Raw genomic sequence first — 19,364 nt, forward strand, 5'->3', positions numbered from 1 at the left:
TCTGGTCAACGATTTAGTCTTTCCCTTTCCAATTGTAAGTACAGTCGAATCTCGATAATTTTAACTAAAAAGGGCCTGAAAATAGGGTATGTTCAAATTTCAGTTCGTATTAAATGATGCTCATTGAATGTAGGACTTAAGTGCAGCACTGCGTTAGGCGACGCATGTGCACTGAGCTAACAGATGTATGATGAGTTCCGGAAGTGAGGCTTCACAGCAGCACAAGCGACATTGTCGTGAATCCACACTTCTAGGCAAAATTTTTGCTGCTGTGAAGCCATACCTCAAGGCAGAATTTGCGTATAACCTACACCCTGACTATACTGTCAAATAGTTTGAATTTTCGGTGCAGGTTATATGCACCAAAAGACAGTACTTGCAATGAGAGACAAGAGCAGCAGCCAACGCATGGTCGCACCACCGGATCGGAAGTGCCGCCACATGAATCGGCACACTGCTGAGAGCGTAGTCGGCAACACAGTATGTTAAAATTAACCGTCACAAACACGCGTTCTAATTACAAATCAGTTTTGCACATTTAAATACACTATTTTGACAAGATCACCGACGCCAGTTCAAATGAATTAGTTGGGTTCTAATTAATGTGATTAAACTCTATACAGCACAAGAAATCACCACCATCAATATCACTCAAGTAAAAAAAGGCTTTTGCAATAACAACCTGAGCACAGGGTGCATAATAAACATGGGAATAAAGTGCAAGCAATTATGCACCTTGAAGTAGCCTTGTATTTGTTCTTTTGCAGCAAAATCCTGCTAATAAATTATTTAGGGAACCATGGAAAAAGAAAATATGATCATAGAAAGCTTAACATCCGATAATTCCTGCCCGACAGCACTGCAGATAACGAGATAGAACTAACTCACACATAAAACCTTATTTCAGGTGGAATAAAAAGCTGACAAACTATTGGGAAAACCCACAATAAAGCTTGTTATTGCTTCATTATGTTGTAGTGGTCATAGCTGTGAATCACACTAAATGAAGTGTACATCTGGCGCTTAGGTCAAATCATCAATAACGGTAACTTTTTGAGCCCTCATAGCACTTTCTCAGTTTCCGTGCATCCTTGTATATATCGAAGTAACCGTGCAAGGTGTTTTTCGTCACGAGACACCTGCAGATGTGGGCAACACCTTGCCTTCATTCAGAGCCTATTGGCTATTAACTTCGTGAGCCGTGCTGAGATCGCAGTGCGACGGGAATCTGAACACGGCGATTGCAATCCCTCTGAATTGCACGAAAGGTTCTGGCGACTGTTTTCAGCGACGACAATGGCAGTCAATGTAGACACTGCTGATGGATGATGCTGCATTGGTGATGTGCCGCGGAAGATCTCTGACATGACAAATGTGAATAAAAACTTAACAAGAAGCAAATACGCATGGCTCTATGGAAATCACACAAGACTGGTGCTTCAGAGCGTAAAAGCCAAGAAAACATAGCAAACAGAAACGTATCAATGAGGTTGTGCTGCAGTTTTATTTTCTATGCCTGTCTGAAGGGCAAGAAAATGGTTTGCAGTTAAGATTTTTGTAAGTCTACAAGCAAAGTAAGTCAGACCACTAAAAAAAAATTGTGAAGATCTGTTGGCGTCATAGTGATGTCCATGCTATGCCGGAAAGCAGCAGCTTTGCTAATGTAAAAACGGGCCACTTCCTTTTATACGGGCCACTTCCTTTTATACGGGGATCATTTGTTTTTACGCATTGTAGCAAGCACCTGTATCCTTTCTTTTACTTCCTTCTTTAGGCTTGTGAAGCAATGGCTGTCAGGTCAGGGAGCTGGAGAAGCCTCATCATGCTTTATTATTGCATTAAATCAGCTTTTCTGTGCAAGCACAGTGGTCTAACGTGTGTTCAACTGCTGAAGCCTCCACATGCTTTGTTCAGTTCCTTTACAGTGCTGCACAGTAATGTGAAGTACAGTAAAGAATAAGGGCACCAGGGTGTCTAGCAAGTTGACATTTTTAAATTCCCTGAGCTTTGCAGGTTTTCCCTGAGTGACACAGAACTTCGTTTTATGTCAAGACAGGTTGACACCATGTCGCCCGATGCTGCCACTATCTAGTAAGTATGGTAAAAAAAAAACGACTTAATACAGTTAGAATAGTAAAGACTAGTGTTTATTTGATTCAAAAAGAAAAGAGAAGGGCAGGGTTAGTAAAATGCACAGCAAATAAGATATCTTAAAAAAAAGGTAAATACCATCGCAAATCGAGTCGCACGTTCTCAAATACGAATAAAAAGGAGATGCATACAGAAGCTTATTTTTTCGATATCAGCAATTCCTGTCAACTGATGGCAAGCTCATTGGTATGAAGCCTGAAATTTGCGAGAAGTGAGATTCTCTTTCAACAGTTGGTAAGTAAACCTCAACTGTCCTGACATACTCTCAGCCCACGCACAATGCCTCAGTGTTGTGTTTCACTGCTTTAAAGAGTTTATTTTGGTTTGGATGAGGGACACCTGCATCTTGCCGTCAGCCAACATTTTGTTTTTTGAGCTCAAGCTCCTCCAAAGAAGCTGTGGGTCACTTCCTTTCCCGTTCATTCCTCAATGCGTAGGTCGTTTCTGTTTTCGTCCTTTGGCCACGCGTTCGCTCCATGGACCATTTGAAGCATTGTCTTAGTCAGTTGTACAGTCAATGTCCAATTTTTCGAACTCCCTAGAGGCCGCGAAAACGTCCGAATCGGGCAGTTCGAAAAAATGAATGCATGTCTTTTGCTGCCCTTAAAGGGCCCCTGACTAGGCCACATAGCAAATTTCAGTCATACGCTGGAGGTTGTTACGTGCCCTATAGGGAGCGTTCTGCTGTGAGAATTTTTTTAATTGGTTCATTGATACCCGAGATAGAAATATTTCAGTGCTGCGAACCCATGATTTCAGGAGGCGAGGGCCACTGCCAAGTGAGACAATCTTTCCATTTGCCCGGTCTAGCCTCTGCAAGCGAAATTCTTTCCCTGCAATCTGCTATACCGGAGCCCGAGGATTGCGTGATGCATACATCACACGCCTGCCTTCATTTTTTTTTTTCCCCGTTGCTTTTCTTGCTGTGCGGTGCACTTCTGCTGATGGCGTCGCATGCGAGCTGTTCAGTTTGTCTCGTTTCGTGCAGCACACAATTTTGCATGCTGTGCACGAGAATGCCTTACTAGTGGTATAAGCCAGTGCTACGTGAATACTGAGGAAGATGCAAGCGGATCATAGAGCATGATCGCACGATTGAACATTGTAGAAAATAACATACTCTCGTCTGCGCACGTGACTGCACAACATGGGAACATGCAGACGAAACGGAAGTACATATCTCTTGCAGCGGTGCGAAGTAGAACAAGAACACGCGGACATTCGGTTTGTGTGTTTTATTACTTCTCTGAATTTTAATTCGTCAATTGAAGCAACAGATTACACAAATAACGAACCTTGCCTTGAATAATTCTCGAAGTCGCGTGTCACTACGAGTAACGTCACAGCAGTACGATATATGTAAGCGTACTTGTGCGATTATGTCCGCTCTCCAACTGGGAACACGGTGCCCATGAGGAGAAGGGCAGACAGCATTCGGTTTAAATTTCAGCTCTTTCCACGGCGCGTAGCGATGTAATACTTAGCAGACACAATCGTTAGCGTGCATAGTATGCACGGCACTTGTCAGCTCAAAATGGCCAGACTTGGTGCAGGGTCCCTTTAAAGGGACACTAAAGGCAAAAACTAAGTCAACGTGGACTGTTTAAATACCATTCCAGAAACCTCGCAACGCTTGTTTCGTGCCAACAAAAGACTTAGTTTACGAGAAAATTGCATATGAAGGACCCAAATACCTTTTTCTAAATTCAAATCTTCCGCCACCCAACCGGGCGAGTGACGTTGCATACGCCAGCACCGCTCTTTGCTGCTGTTGGTGAGTAAAACGGCACCCAACAAACGGCGGTACCGAGCCAAGACAGAGCAGTGGATTCGCCGCTGCAGCTGCTTTTTGGTGAAGTGGCGTAGACCATTCGGCCATCCCGCGACACCACATGGAAGTCGAATTCTCTGCTACTTGCAGTTTGTGCGAGTTTCACGAGCCAGCAGAACCAGCACAGCATTACGCAATAACGAAACTACTGAAATGCAAAAGTGTGGGCAGCGCAGAGTTGCGCGAAAATAAAACCTTTCGACCGCCCGCGTCGTCGTCAACAGCAAATTCAATGAGTTCTTTTTTCTAAAAATTTAATAGAACTGGCCAAGTAGCATTTTACTTCGTCTTATAATACAATACAAGGATGATTTTTGCAACGAGTTGTTGAGTACTAGTGACAGAATTTAACTTTAATTCGTCATTGGGCAAGTACTTGAATGTTCCTGGGGAGTCTTTAATCATATCCTGCATTTACCTCAATTTCTAGATTATAAAGACTCTGTTCGCGATAATATTGACACCTTAGAGATCCTCGAGCACTAATCTATCATTTTAGCTTGACTTAATGTTTGCCTTTAGTGTCCCTTTAAGGGCTCAAATCGCCGCAGGCATATCCGAAAAAGCTCGGGAGGCCTGCCACTACACTAATTAGGCATATCGGTGCTCGTACTGTGACAGGAGATGGCGGGTGCACGCGTGTATAATTAAGGAATACATACTGTGTCCCATGACAATCCGCCTTTTGCGACGCCGAGCTGCGCATGCGCAGCACCCTAGCGGCTGAGGGCCGAAGCAATTTGGCAGGCGCACGGCCGGACTCGACTCTCTCCTCCGAGTAAGTGGAGTACGGCCGTGGCAGGCGCGTCACTTGTCGGTGGAATAGGGCGCTAGCCGTTTTTCTTAGACTCTACAGACCAGCACATACATCCGTGTCTTGCCGTTCTACACAGTTTACCCGGACCTATATCACGACGACGCCTGTCCGTCCAGCGGGCAGATATCCACACTAGCACACATGCTCCGGGAGTGTGGGCCGAGTACCCCAAGTTCAGCAAGGAGGAATGGGATTCGCATTTGCGTAGCCCCGCTTGAGCAAATCCTGGCTGTCCGGCGTGCCCGTGACCGGGACGGTAGGCTAGATCTGCCAGTCGCGACGTGGGACAAGCTGGGTGCGCGACGAGCTCGCGTCCTCGCTGGAACTCCAATAAAGTTCTTTCACTCACTTGTCAGCCTTGCCATTTTCGCTGCCGCGCGCATGGAACGCCTTTTGAACATTATTGCCATAGAAATTTGGCGTGATGCCAATGTCGTGGCTCGTTTACGGCTGCACCTCCCGTGACCATCCCAGCAGCGCAATGCGGATTTTCCGATTTCCGCAGGTAAAACGCGATCGACAGCGCCGTGACGCCTGGATTAGGGCTGCACTTTGTGACAGGTATGTAGTTTACCTCTCTGTTTTTGTCATTACTGACTCATACGAATAATCTCAACAAAGACGCAAATGTATGTTTTAGCTAGCGAAACAAACGATCTCTGAGCTCGCGCCACCTGGTTGAGTGAACCGCTAGGTATTCTTTCTTAGTTTTTTTCTTCTATGCTCTCTGTGTATGCTCTATTCTCTTTTTTTCTTCTATGCTCTCTATGCTCTCTGTGACGGCTAGAACGCCGTCATTTCGCAACTTCACACCGTGCACACTTGAAGCTTTATAAATGCTCAGCGAATGCTCGTGATGTCGGCGTGGTTCTATGTCGGAGCCAAGCTCACCTGCATTGCCGGGCTGACGTGGGAAACAGCGTACACTGTGGAAGTAGCTGATAGTGCTAGTTAGCAATTGTTGCGAGTGGTCGTGTTGTCATTCTTGTCGGCAGCAAATAATATTTACTTGCAGAAAGCTTTTATGTTCGCTTAGCGAATCGGGATGTTGTACGGTATGTACTAAGGCTCATTTTCCTGTGCGTCATCTTAATTACTGTGGAACTGACACATTTCAGGGCCGCCTTTGCTGTCGCCCAGACATCGGGACTTCATATTGACACGTGACCTATCTTTTTCAGGTGACCGCTTTTCACCGTCAAACAAATGTTATCGCTCAGCGCGGGACGTGCCCGCAAGTATCGAAAGTTTCTCGAATGTTATTGATTGTTCTATCCGCAGTCTGTTGTCACTGCACCTTGCATAATCTGATTGCATATATGCGCCACGCGAATGGTGTAGAAGTTTCTGGAAGGCACGCTGGCACCAGCGATTATTCTCGAATGTTCGATCGCTCGTGTATAGAAGACGACGCGCTAGACCGGCAGATCAGATTTTCGGCGATCGCCGACTGTGTTTGCTGCTATCGTTGTGCGTTAAGTTTTGGTGGGTACAGGTTCGGCCAATAATAGTTTCGTCATTCACAGTATTGCTACTGTGTTCTTTGCCGTCACTAATACATGACAATACCGACGATGTTTGTGTACATGCACCAGTTCAGAAAAAGGACGCGGTCCGCCGCTATGTTCGTACGGTGGCGCGGTCTAAGAGGAAGACAGGCACCCCACAAACAGGGGTCATCACCGATTTTCGTCATTCTGACCCTTTTTTTTGCCTTTTTGTAGATGTACACACAGCTTATGTGGGTAAATAACGTATGCAACTTGGAATTCTGTTGTTCTTCCCACTGCCTGTGTATGTATGCACGCCGAGCACATGACACGCAAAGCAAGCCATGCAGTGGTGAAACGTGATATTCGCCCTAAGAACTGCACCTCATGCCCTATTCGGGGCATGCGTCGCTGTACGTACTCATACTGTTTTAATACTTATTCACTTTGCGCCACAAGTGCAGCAGTTTCAGGTAAAGGCGGAGCTTGCAAAGCGTTGCCGAAGCTCTTCCAGGCCATTCGTCAAGCTGAAGAAACGTCCAAGTACAAAGCATTCACCAGCGTGCTCGATCGCTAGCTGACGATGACAAAATATGACGGCGCGTACACGTTGTTTCGGTCTTCCCTCACACGCTGCTTGTTTGGTCGCGAATCTCGCGTTGGGCGGCTGTCGGCAGCGCCTGCCAAATTGTTTCTCGTGGCCACCGCACGATAGCGCCACAATGCATCGCAAAAGGCGGATTGTCCCATTACCACGCTTGTTATGCTTCACCGCAATATTTTCGAGTATGGTTCACCACGTAACATTGCTGTACTGAGGCGAAGCTGACTTTCGGAAACCGGCATTATGCAACGCGCCGTGCTTTCCGAGCTTCGAAACAAATCGCGAGGACCATAAAGGCGGAGTGGCGTTGCTGACAGCGGCGAATTCTTTCAATGAAAAAAAAAAAAAAAAGCGGCAAGAAGCTTAATAGCGAACGTCGAAGCAGCTAGGCCTAGCGGTGCCGCGGTGGTGGCTACGGCTGCCAGCAGATCTGCGTGCGAGAACGCCAGTTCGAAGCGGCAAGGTAATCAAATTGGCAGCGGTGGTGGTGGCTTTGATTAATGCTGTTTCGGACTGGCAGTCACGGCAAAAAGTCCGAAAACTCGGACGGCGAAAGGTTCTCGCGTCAGAAATTTCAGACGTTCTTATACATTGACTCTACGGGGGACGAGGTGGCGCCGCGAAGCCGTCCGAATTATGTCCGGAAAGTCTGTTCGTGACGGTACACTGGCAACTCCTCCAGCGGACGACACGGCGCCAAAGAGGATTCGTTAAGATTCCTCTCTACGGCGACTTTCGTTCCCGTTCAACAAAATTACGGCTCATTTTCCCTGATAGAAGCGCAGCTTTCCCAAGTTTTCCCTGAGTATCTCCAGACTTAAAAATCCCCGAGAATTCCCGGTTTTCCCCGGTTGGTAGACACCGTGCCGCACTTGCACAGGGATGGTCAAAATGTAAGAGATTAGACAGCTAATCAAGCTGCAGTCGAAGGCTGGTCTGAAATCGAGTGCGAAAATGAAAACCTCCCATGACAGGAATGATTGCTTGTAATAATTTGTAGATACACTGTTGAAGCACTGATGGATAAAAGCAACCCATAATGGAAGTTGCACTTGATATTAATCTAACACAATTATCAAAATTACATGCACTCATGAGCATCTACCATTGTTTGATACATCTTTAGAACAACAGTCTATACGTGGGATTGGAAAATTGACAACCCGAGAGAAGCTTCCGTGTCTTCACTGCTGCTGTCATTGAAAACTTATGTTGCCTTGTCGACCAAAGCGCAAATTTGGCGTAATTCTATTCCAGAAGTGCTAGGAGCACTAGAGGCTAGTTGGGACAATTTGATCAATTTCTATATAGGAATGGTAACAAAAGAGTTAAACCACAGCTCATGGTTTCCCCATACCAACAACACTGCTGAACGTCACAATATCACCTTCAGGCATCAATTGATTTTGTTCATCAAAAGTTTAGATTCACCACATTTTTCTACATCTTCCGAATTTTGAAAAACATACAGCTACAGATTGTGGACTCCAGGCAAGAACTCGACAGGAATGTCAGATAAGAAAACATCAACTAGGCATTTCATCTTTACCATGCGTCGAAAGCACTTGTCTAGCCACTTGAAAGATATGGCTGATGTAAAACATCGTGAAAAACAACGAAAGAAGTGAACCCACTATGTGATAACATACTGAAACCAAGAGTAAAACACTCAGCCATCAGTTTTCCAACTTGTCTCACTAAAACACTTCACAGATTTCCAAACTTACAGTACACGTCAAATCAGAAGTGTCTCAAGTTGTATGCGAGACATTTACATCTTTTGCTTTTGATGCACAATACTCCTCGCAAGTCGTTTGCAGCACTGCTGCAGGTATGAGGCATACACAGGCAATATCCTTGCACAGTGGAATATAGTTCCAGGAGTAGCTATTTGCTTAATGGGGCGGGATTAGAGACTTGTTTTTGCTTGGTACATCATACAGCCATACGTGACATATAAGGGCCTTCGCGCATGCACATCGTATACAGCAAATTCAACAGCCACTGAGCAGACGATGCGGTGCGGATGAAAACACCTCGAGGGAGGAGTCCTGCAGCTCATGACAGTGCTATAAACGACTTGTGAAATGAAGTGTAGCTTGGCGTGCATGATTGTGCACACAGCACCTGAAGGGGCTATATATGCCTGCTTCAATGGTTTGCAAAAAGACACTGGATTTAGCTGCCACTGCTTGGAAAAATGGTGGTGAGTTACCTGCACATGTCACTCTCTTTAGTGAAGAGCTGCCTTTTCAAACAGTCTATGTCGCGCAGCTGTTGTGCAACATGTGTTGAGTTTGGTTGCTTTTGGAGAGCCTTCCGCAGGTATTTAGCAGCACTATCAAATTCACCAGTCATCTTGAGCCCTACACCAACTCGGTAGAGAGCACGAGCATCGTCAGGATGGCTCAGCAGTGCTCGCTTCCCGTATGTAATAGCTGCCTCTGCTTTGCCTGTCTTGATGAAACACAGTGATACATTGTTGTAAAGCATAAGCAGCACTTCAGAACGTTCGTTGTCTTCTGCCTCATTGCTTGTCCGTGCATCTTCCAAGGCTCTTATAGCAGACATGTAGCTCCTGATTGCGTGGTGATGTTCACCCTGCTCAAAGAAGGTGTTGCCAATTCGCCTTTTGGCAATACACCTCTGAAACAAGAGGAAAAGAGAGTAATACACTAAAAATGAAACAACCATTAAAAAAATCAACTAGAAACCAATTTAACACCCTCTTTTAAAAAATTTGCATAGCTCCAAGTGGGTTGTTATTTAATGCTATACTACATCCTTGTATTTACGCACATTAGCTTGAGAATTTTGAAGGGAAGGGTTAGGCCCATAACTCTGCCTATGCCACTGCAGCAACATGCATGAATGTATACTTCAATGTGTCTTGTCTACAATACGCTCACTGGTTCCAGTCATATAGTTTTTCAAGTTGAAACTATGCAAGCCTGTTATAACTATGCTTTTATGACTTTTTAAACATAGGTATGCAAAATAACACATGTAAATTAAGGGAACTCAACTGAAAGCTTTGAGGATCTCTATTCAATAAACAAGAGTGCAAATCTGCTCTGAAGATTTTTCTGGAACTTTTTCCCTTCTGAAGCAATGGCACAGGAAATGTGGACTGGCACAGCATGCTTCAGAGGTGCAGCCTTTCCAACCTAACGTTTTGGTTGCACTTCTCTAAGCACCCTCAGGTACACTCTTAAGCAAAATTACACCCTTTGGGTCCTATCTTGCCGCAAAACAATAAACGTCATCTGTTTTGTCTGCATTTCCTTTCTTGAATGCTGCGAGCCCAGTACTTCCAAGTCACAAATGGCATGTGCGTTATCAGCATGACAGAGCATTCTCGACAGGAATGTAGCGAGTGCAGCGTTTTCAAGAAAGGAAATGCAAGCAAGACAGATGACAATTATTGTTGTGTGACAAGTATACACCCCAAAGGGTGTACATTTGTTTGAGTGTAGTATGAACGCCCAATAAACCCATAAATATAACATGAACAAGTATTGCAAAAATATTCTGATTAGCTGATGCTAGGCAATGAATGCACACTACATGCACACAAACTTCTAAGAAAGGTAGTACAGTAGAATCTCAGACATGACAGTTATATCTGGATGGCTATGGATTATGAAAGATGAGACGAGAGACATCGGACGCCATGGTGAGAGGTTGACATGCTCTGGTCTACTCCATGTTGGGAGTGGGGTTCATTATGTAAGCAGCGAACAGATACCTAGGGGGCGTTAGCAATTACCTAACATGCCACCGTACTACTGGCAAAAAAAATTTAAATAAAATAAAATCAGATTACTACACGAGGAACCTAGAAGGAATTCTCACTGGACTTTTGAAGCATGTATTCTTTGGGAGTTCTTGCGATTGCACAGTTCTCGGGTATGAGGTACAGTTAGGCAGAGCTCTTGGGTGTGAGGAATGGCGTGCCTCATATTCTTTTGTTGACTCAACAGGATAGTAGTCTTCAGGTGTTGCCTAGGGATCCAAGTAGCGTTGCACTTGTAGGTGGTTGGTTGTGCATGTACACTTGACCACTGGCTGCTCTAACAGTATGCTTCTGTGGCTCTGGGCCTACCTGCATTATGACTGCTTTCTCCCATTTTTTTCCATGCGAAAACCACACCGGCAGGTTCTTGTCTAACAGAGGTAAATTTCAAGAATACTGGTCAGCGTGCTTGTGCTGTGCCTGCTGCCTTGTTTGAAGCTTTCTCTGGAGCACCTTATGCGGGTAGTGCTGTAACAAATTACTGGGATGGGCTGGAATAAACATTCTTATCCTTCCCATAAGCATCTCTGCTGGGGTCAGGAGGCCATTCACTGGATTTGCTTTATGGTTCATCAGTACCACTAAGAGTTCCTTGCCTTTGGACAGTGCTTTTGACTGCCCATTTTAGCGAGGGAAATAGGTGATGTGGGTTTGTAGACAATGTCCCATTGCTTGTTGAAGTTTATGAACCTAGTGGAATCGAATGAAGGGCCTTGATCACTCATGACTTCTGAAGGTATGCCAAAGCGTGCATACATATTCTTGAGCACTACGATGACAGATGAGGCTGAAGTTGTTGACATCTTCTTGACCTCCACAAACTTAGAATAGCAGTCGACTAAAAGCAAATAAGTAGCACCATTGTGGTGGAAAAGGCCCACTGCCATTTTCTCCCACGGACATGTCAGTAGTTCTCTGTCAAGGAGTGGTTCTCGCTGGTTAGCTCGCTGATGGCATTGGCAGACCTCGCAGTTAGATATCACCTGCTCAATGTCCTGGCTTATTCTGGGCCAGTAGACACTCTGGCGAGCGGTATTCTTACATGAGACTATGCCTTGATCGGTCATGTGGAAGTTGGGAGTACATCCTTTAGGCATGCCTGGGGCACAACAAGCCGTTCACCATAACAGAGAAAGCATTCAGTTGTGTACAGTTCGCTTTTGATTAAACAGTAGGGCTTAAGTGTTGGAACTTTTGAGATCTTGTCAGGCCAGCCTTTCTGGATGTACGAGGCTACAAGTTGGAGTGCACTATCAGTGGCTGTGCAGTGTCTTATCTCAGATGGCTTTGGAGTTGAAGCTTGCACCAATGTATAGGCTAGAACCTGATACTCTTGGTCCGAAGTCTTAATGGTCTCTGCTAGATCAGGCGCTCGAGACAGCATGTCTGCAACTGTCAGGTGTTTACCACGTTCGCACACCAACTTCACAGTGTAGTGCTAGAGTCTAAGTAGGCATTGTAGCCTAGGAGATACTGTGGAAGTCCTTATACTGAAGACCGATGAGAGGTTTGTGACCAGTCTCAACCACAATGCTGCGACACCGGATATAATAGTGAAACTGTTTGCGGGATAGCACTACAGCGAACAGTTCCTTCTCAATTTGCGCACAGGGCTGCTGTGCTGGCATGAGTGCTGCAGATGCATAGGCTACTGGGTGTCCATCCTGAAGGAGGACGCTGTCAATTCCATAGGCACTTGCATCTGTGGATACGGCAATAGACTACACAGGGCCGAAGTAGTGCAACACTGGTGCTGTTGTCAGCTTGCAATTTGCGCACAGCGCTGCCGTGCTGGCATGAGTGCTGCAGATGCATAGGCTACTGGGTGTCCACCCTGAAGGAGGACGCTGTCAATTCCATAGGCACTTGCATCTGTGGACATGGCAATAGACTACACATAGTCGAAGTAGTGCAACACTGGTGCTGTTGTCAGCTTGCTCTTGATCTCGTTGAATCCATCTGACATCTTAGGAGTCCAGTGCCATGCAACATCAGACTCCGTTCTCGAAGGGGCTGTGTTTTAGCTGAAAAATTCTGGACGAACTTCATGAGGCATGTTGCCATTCCCAGAAAGCAAAGACGTTCAGCTTTGCTAGTTGGTGCTGGTATAGCATTGACGGCCTTTGAGAAATTCTGGACGAACTTCATGAGGCATGTTGCCATTCCCAGAAAGCAAAGACACTCGGCTTTACTAGTTGGTGCTAGTATAGCATTGACGGCCTTGACGTCGCTGGGATCAGGGGTGATGCCCTGCTGTGTGAACTGATGTCCTAGGTAGGCGACTGATGGCAAACCCAGTTCGAGTTTGTCATGGTTCAGTTTGAGGTTGTTAGCTCGTGCTATGCTGAGTACTTTATGCAAGTGAGCTACATTTTCATAAAGTTTCTTGATGCAACCAAAATATCATCAAAGTATGGCGTTACAAGGCTTTGACATTCAAAGATACTGTCACCTGCTTGCTGTAAAGGTTCAGGGGCTGTACTGAGGCCAAACGGTACCCGGAGGAACCTGTAGCGTCTCCAAAGTGTGGCAACTGTGCATTAATACGAGCTGTTTTTGTCAAGTGCTAGCTGCCAAAAAGTGCTTTCAGCATACAAACGGGAACACTGCGCACCCACTTAGTCACCTTCTGGAACTGGAATGTGATAGTGATGTCGCTTCACTGCTGCATCTAAGTTCCTTGGGTATAGACATATTTGTACACTTCCCATCTTTCTTGGTGATAATGACAATAGGATGCACCCAGTCTGTTGGTTCCATCACACGCTTGACTATGCCATTTTGTTCCATTCATTCAAGCTCAGCTGTAACAGTTTTTTCTAGTCCACTTGGCACACAGCAAGGGGCAGTAACTGTAGGCTTTGTCTGGCTGGATGTTTATGCGGTACTCTCCAGGTAGCCTGCCAATGCCGTTAAACAGATCAGGAAATTCTCGAAGCACGGCTTCAAGCTGCTGAGAAGCTGGAGGGCACACCTCTTCTACTGCTTTGATGTTCCCGACTCTTTGCACCAAGTTTAGTGATGCGCACGCAGCTACTCTAAGTATAGACTTGAGCCTTTCTTTGACCAGCAAGAATTTTAGAAAGCTGTGCTTGTTTTTCACTGAGCAAGAGAGCTCACACTCATATTCAATGTTGAGTTGCTGACCTAGGTAGGTAGTGACCTTAGCCTTTGTTGTCACAGTTGTTTGATGCTTCCATTTCAACACTAGCTGCTCAGGGAGAATGTTCACATCGGACCCTGTGTCAAATTTTAAGTTCACATCGTGTCCATTCACTTCGACCCTTTTGAACCAGTCTGATGATGCACTTTCTACAATGTCCACTGTAAGGCTTCCTAAGAAGAATTCCTGGTTGGAGTCATCACCTTGGTCGGCACCAAGCATCCAAACTTTTCTCTGCATTGTTTGTTGCTTCTGATGGCAACCACCCACATAGTGTCAGAACTTCCCCCATGTGTAGCAAGTAGAGCCAAAGACGGGACACTGTCTGGGCTCATGTATGGTTCCACACCTGCCGCATGTATGCTGAAGCACTGTTTCTTTGGGATGACTGTTCCTTCCATGAAACATTGGTTGTCTTCTCAGCTGTTGCTTGTCAGCTTGTCGAAATTGCTTGCCTTTTCTGTTGAAATTGTCCACAGTCGCTTCTTGTGCATCCACAGTCTCTTCTTGTGCACCTGCAGTCGTTGCTAGTGAAGACAGGCTGCTTGGAAATTTCCGCAGCTTTAAACATAGCGACGATGTTCTCCAGAGTCAAGTCTCTCTAGCGGAACAGCCTCTCTTGTAGTGCTGCATCACGAATGCTGATGATGATCCTGTCACCTAGAAGGCGATCATGCTTGTCACTAAAGTCATACCTTGCTGCTTGATGCTGAAGTTCAGCAATGGACCTGTCAATCGGCTGCTTTTTTTCTGACACATGATGTTGAAGATGCTGTTGCTAGCGCCAAGTTTTTGTACGAACGGTATCTCTCGTCGAACTGTGCAAGAATTGCTGCTACCATGTCGGTTCTCTGCTCACCTTTGGCCGAGGAAGGAAAATGGAATGTCTCCATGATTTTCTGTGCTGTTGGGACCATTATGTGAAGTAGCAGTGCTCGCCTTGTTGCTTCTGGCTTTGCGCTGTATTCGCACACTGTTTCGTGAAGCTGATACGCTTTCCAGTCCTACCACGCTTCTGCAGGGTTAATGTCCGGCTCGAAATGCTTAGGTGGCTGAATGAGCAGAAGTGCCATGCTTAATACTAAGGTGCCGTGTCACTGAGGCGCCGAAGAGCTGCTAAGTTGCATTACTTCTGACACCATATTATGTCTAGATGGCTATGGGTTATGAAAGATAAGATGAGAAACAGCGGACACCATGGTGAGCTCTTGATGTGCTCTGGCCTACTCCATGTTGGGAGTGGCGTTTATTATGTAAGCAGCGAAGAGATAAGTAGGGGAGTGCTAGCAATTAAAAAACAATGACAACTGTTGATACAGATTTTAGTAAGGGCCACAGTTTATTGTACACTCCAGGCTACGATGCTTTAAGCTAAATGGGTCAGGTTTTGGGAATAATGCACTGGACTGGTCCATGCTAGACAATGTGAACAAGTAAACTATGAATGGGGACAAATGGCACTGTGAGGCATAGCCTCTACGTGTTGCTGTGCATACATTTTGCCTATGTTAAATGTTTCTGAGATATTTGGAAAAGGCCAGTAACAGTCCACACACAACAGTGCTCTGAAAAACAGCAGCTAAATTAGATCCACTGCCATTGCCAACACAACACAGCACCTAAGTTCTGCCAAACATTTCTGTCTGTAGATTGCCTTTTAACACCTTTTGGGCTCCGTTATTGTACTCAGATCAATGCACTCTTCATGAATCAGTGAAGACAGCAAGTTCCTGCTTTGCACATGTACACTATGCCTTGTGCTCTGACAAGGCGTCAACACAGCACATGGTACATGCACATCATTCAAGGACTCTGAAAAGTTGCACATGTATAAACCACTTTTGTCAGTCAAAGTGGGAGCTCAAACACAAACCTCATTGCTCCAAAGGTGAAAAGCTGCCACATTAAAATTCAGTGATGATGCAGCAGGTACTAAAATTCTACAAACAGTATATTAACTTATCTTAGTATGAGAGATAGGTACCAGAAGCAACACAAACATACAGCTCCATTCAAGAACATGCACCGCGAACTGCTTTTGAGCTACAAAAAAAATTTATGCACACACTTTTTTAGGCTTCATAGGTTGCTCAACTTTCGATTTCAGGCCAAGTATATTTTTTGTAAAAGAGTGAAGACATAAAATGTGCCTTGTTCACTCAGATACTTACTTCGAGAAGTTCAGTGAAGGGCATGCGTCGCTCGTCTCCATCCTGCATGAAGCTCTTCAGCTCAAGTTCATCCTTGGCACTAACTATAAACTGCAGTTCCACTTCGTATAGGATGGTAGCGTTGGCTGGAATGCGTGGTGGACAGCCCATACGGCCAAATGCATACTGTGGTGCCACAAGAAATCGTGCAATCTCCCCCTTTCGCATGGTTGCCACTGCTTGGGAGAGCCCAGGTATGATCATGTCATCCAGCCTGCAAACAACAGTCCGATGTTTCCAAGAAGCACTTTTAAGATGCATTCCCAATTGACCACTTTCAGAGATATCAGTTGCAGAGTATACCAACAGGCTCAATGATGGAGGAAGATGCCATGAAACATACCTTTCAGGCAGGTGACTCTCTATTGGCATTAGTAATGTTCTGAACACACGACCAGAATGGGCAACAGAAATGTGATGACCTCAAAGAACAATTGTCACTTGTGGCAGAGACTTTGTCTATAGTAGTGTAACAGATGACAGACTGTAGAAGAAATGCTAGCCACACAGCATGTTCAGCATGCTTTGCTGTGGTTTCAAATTCCAAGTTCTCAATCTCAAGTGACTTTTCAAAAATCACTCGATGGATGCTGTGACATTGCTGTTGGAAGGCCAGAAACACACTATTGTCATGGGTACATTATTTCGCTCTTTTGCCAGTGACAATTGATCACCGGACTATCACCGTTATCAAGCTATCATTCAGCAGAAGACTCCAATATTTTCGGATGTTGTCGCGGATTCTATAACGAGTCTTGTGTAATCAGACGGCATGAAGTGGGTATTGTTTTGTTCTACTTATGGATGCTGAACCTGCACTCTCTCTATTCAGAATAAATTTTCATATGCTTCATTGTAGCATTGTTTCGTCTAATAGTGATACCTTCAGCTACGACTATTCGAACTAGAGAAATAATCTACTTTTTTTCTTTCACTTTGTTATTGCTGCAGATGACTCCTATATTTGCATAGTCAGATGCTAACTAGCCCACTAGACTGGCTTTTTTAACTTCATTCTTATAATTGACAGCCATGCATGCTCCAGCGAGACCCAAGTATGCTTCATGTGTCGTAACGTGCAATATAATGACAAAGGTGCTAAAGTTGTGAAAATAGAATGTGAACATCATTTTATACTAATGATAAAAAAAAGTATTTTAAAAAAAGCTATTCAAAAGGTATTCAGTATTTGATTCAATTCGCCTCTGACATTACTCAATTCGGCTGAAAAAATTACTATTTGCACATCCCTGCTTTCACTATGCCATCTGGTGCCAAATGGTAGCTGTACAGTGCCTAAAGCAAGACATTATGATGCATAAAAAATTGTGTTGCAAAGTAATCGATTGGGAATATGGTTCTGCAGCCTAATGCTAAGCAAAGAGGCAGAACTATACTTAGAACTATACAAAATAGCCCTGCACTTAAGCAGCTTTGTTACAGTGTGCAGTACTCCAGGAATGAAAAACATCAATTTAAGGCTAACTAATGCGCATACTTTTATCTTCACCGTATGCAGTTTATGTGAAATCAGTGGAATTGCGGCTCATACACTTAGTCTGCACCAGCTTTACTGACCAGATTCTTGGCAACATGACTAAAGTAATTCCACGCATATAATGTTCTACTAAAGGGAGGGAGGTGGGTCTTTGAAAAAAAAAAACATTCGAGATATGTTGCTGAAAACTTATGCATATATTGTGTGCTTATTTGGAATATGCAGTTCATTTTTGTTTACCTTCTCTGGTTCTAATTTTATGCAAGCTTCCTTTAATTATCTTCTGCAGAGATTTGCAAAATATTAGTTCCTGATATTCCGCTAAACGCGGTACCAATGTCTTCTGTATGGTTAAAGGAATGCAATAAGACTAACCTTACTGCTCTGCCTTAGCTAGAACATGAGTTCGCAGACTTCAAAGTTAGTCACCAAAAAACATTTTTTAGAATTTCAAATTCAAACCTCGCAACTCATGTTCTAGGTAAAGCAAAGCAATAAAGTTGGTCTTACTACATTCCTTGAATCATACAGAAGCCATTGATACCCTATTTAGCAAAAACTAAGCAACAGATATTTTGCAAATCTGTGTGGAAGATAAAGGAAGTTTGCATAATATTAGAACCAGAGGAGACTAATGAAAAATTCAATGCTATTCTACTCTGTGAAGGTGGATGACCAGCGAAGCTTGATTTAATATATGGTGATTACTATATTTATTGAATAAATACACATACAAGTGACTTTGTGATTCTACTGTCTTTTATTTTATTTTATTACCATAGTGATCATTGCTTTATGGTCACTATGGTAGACGGCCATGAGCTGAACGATGATGCTGGAAAGATTTTTACCAAATGTCAAGTCTATACATGACTGATAACATGTAGTTGCTACATTGACATGTGTATAGCATTGAATGCCAAACCTATCCTCCTCGCGGTATTCAGGGTCCCGACGGGCACTGCACATACGCCTGGCATTAGCAGCCCACTTGTCGTCGGTAGTCTCCTTCTGCCGCTGCCGTGCCCATTCCCATTTCTGTTCACGAAGGCAATCTTCATGAGCATGCTGCTGTTCTTCGTCAGATGGAAGGCGGCTGCGCCACTGTCCAGGCCCGTCGACCGACACTTGCTCAGTGTTAGCAGCTTCCTGCTGCGTTCGCATCCATTCCTGCTTCTACTCATGCCGTCGCTCTTGGAGGGCATGCTGCTCATCCTCGGTGTGCACAATACGCATCCTACCTATAGCACGGCCAGAATGAAACTGTTGATAACATCGCTAGGCAATGATGACATCACAGTAAAGAGGCGCACACATAACATGCACACATAACATCGAACTATAAACGTGCCTTTAGCATTTATAGTCCGACGTTATCTGTGCACTGGCAAGCATCGCTTGATGCCTGGCACGTCAGTTTCATGGTCTATGTGAACCTCTTCTACGCACGCAGAAAAATGGAAACCTAGCCATATACAGCTTTGCTGTAAAATGGACTGCATATTCCAAATAAGCACATAACATTACATATATAGTTTTCAGCAACATATCTCAAAGAATAAAATCTTTTTTTCAAAGACTCACCCCCCCCCCCCCCCCCCTTAAGCATGCACAATTGACAAGGGTACAAAAGAAACACAAAACATGTACAGTTGCTTTTAATATGAGCTGCAACATGGTGCACATGTGCAAAAGGGCTTGAGACAGCACAATGGCGCTGAAAGACGAAAAATTTGTGTAATAAATACCAGTAATTTTAATGTTGTTTAGTTCTCCAATTATTCGTATGTCAGCACCGCCATGC

At 44.6% G+C, this 19,364-nt stretch overlaps 1 protein-coding gene across 1 annotated transcript in view; it reads right to left on the reverse strand.

Annotated features, from left to right (window-relative positions):
- LOC126547191 (inactive peptidyl-prolyl cis-trans isomerase FKBP6-like) overlaps window positions 1-19,364 on the reverse strand; it is a 54,916-nt gene that overhangs the window by 2,346 nt on the left and 33,206 nt on the right. The window contains exons 5-6 of the mRNA XM_050195086.3: window positions 16,024-16,276; window positions 9,109-9,539 (exon numbers count right to left, since the gene is read on the reverse strand). Coding sequence (XP_050051043.1) covers window positions 9,109-9,539; window positions 16,024-16,276 — 684 coding nt within the window. The remainder of the gene's footprint in view (window positions 1-9,108; window positions 9,540-16,023; window positions 16,277-19,364) is intronic.

The sequence above is a fragment of the Dermacentor andersoni genome, chromosome 1 (assembly GCF_023375885.2).
Source record: "Dermacentor andersoni chromosome 1, qqDerAnde1_hic_scaffold, whole genome shotgun sequence".
Taxonomy (NCBI): domain Eukaryota; kingdom Metazoa; phylum Arthropoda; class Arachnida; order Ixodida; family Ixodidae; genus Dermacentor; species Dermacentor andersoni.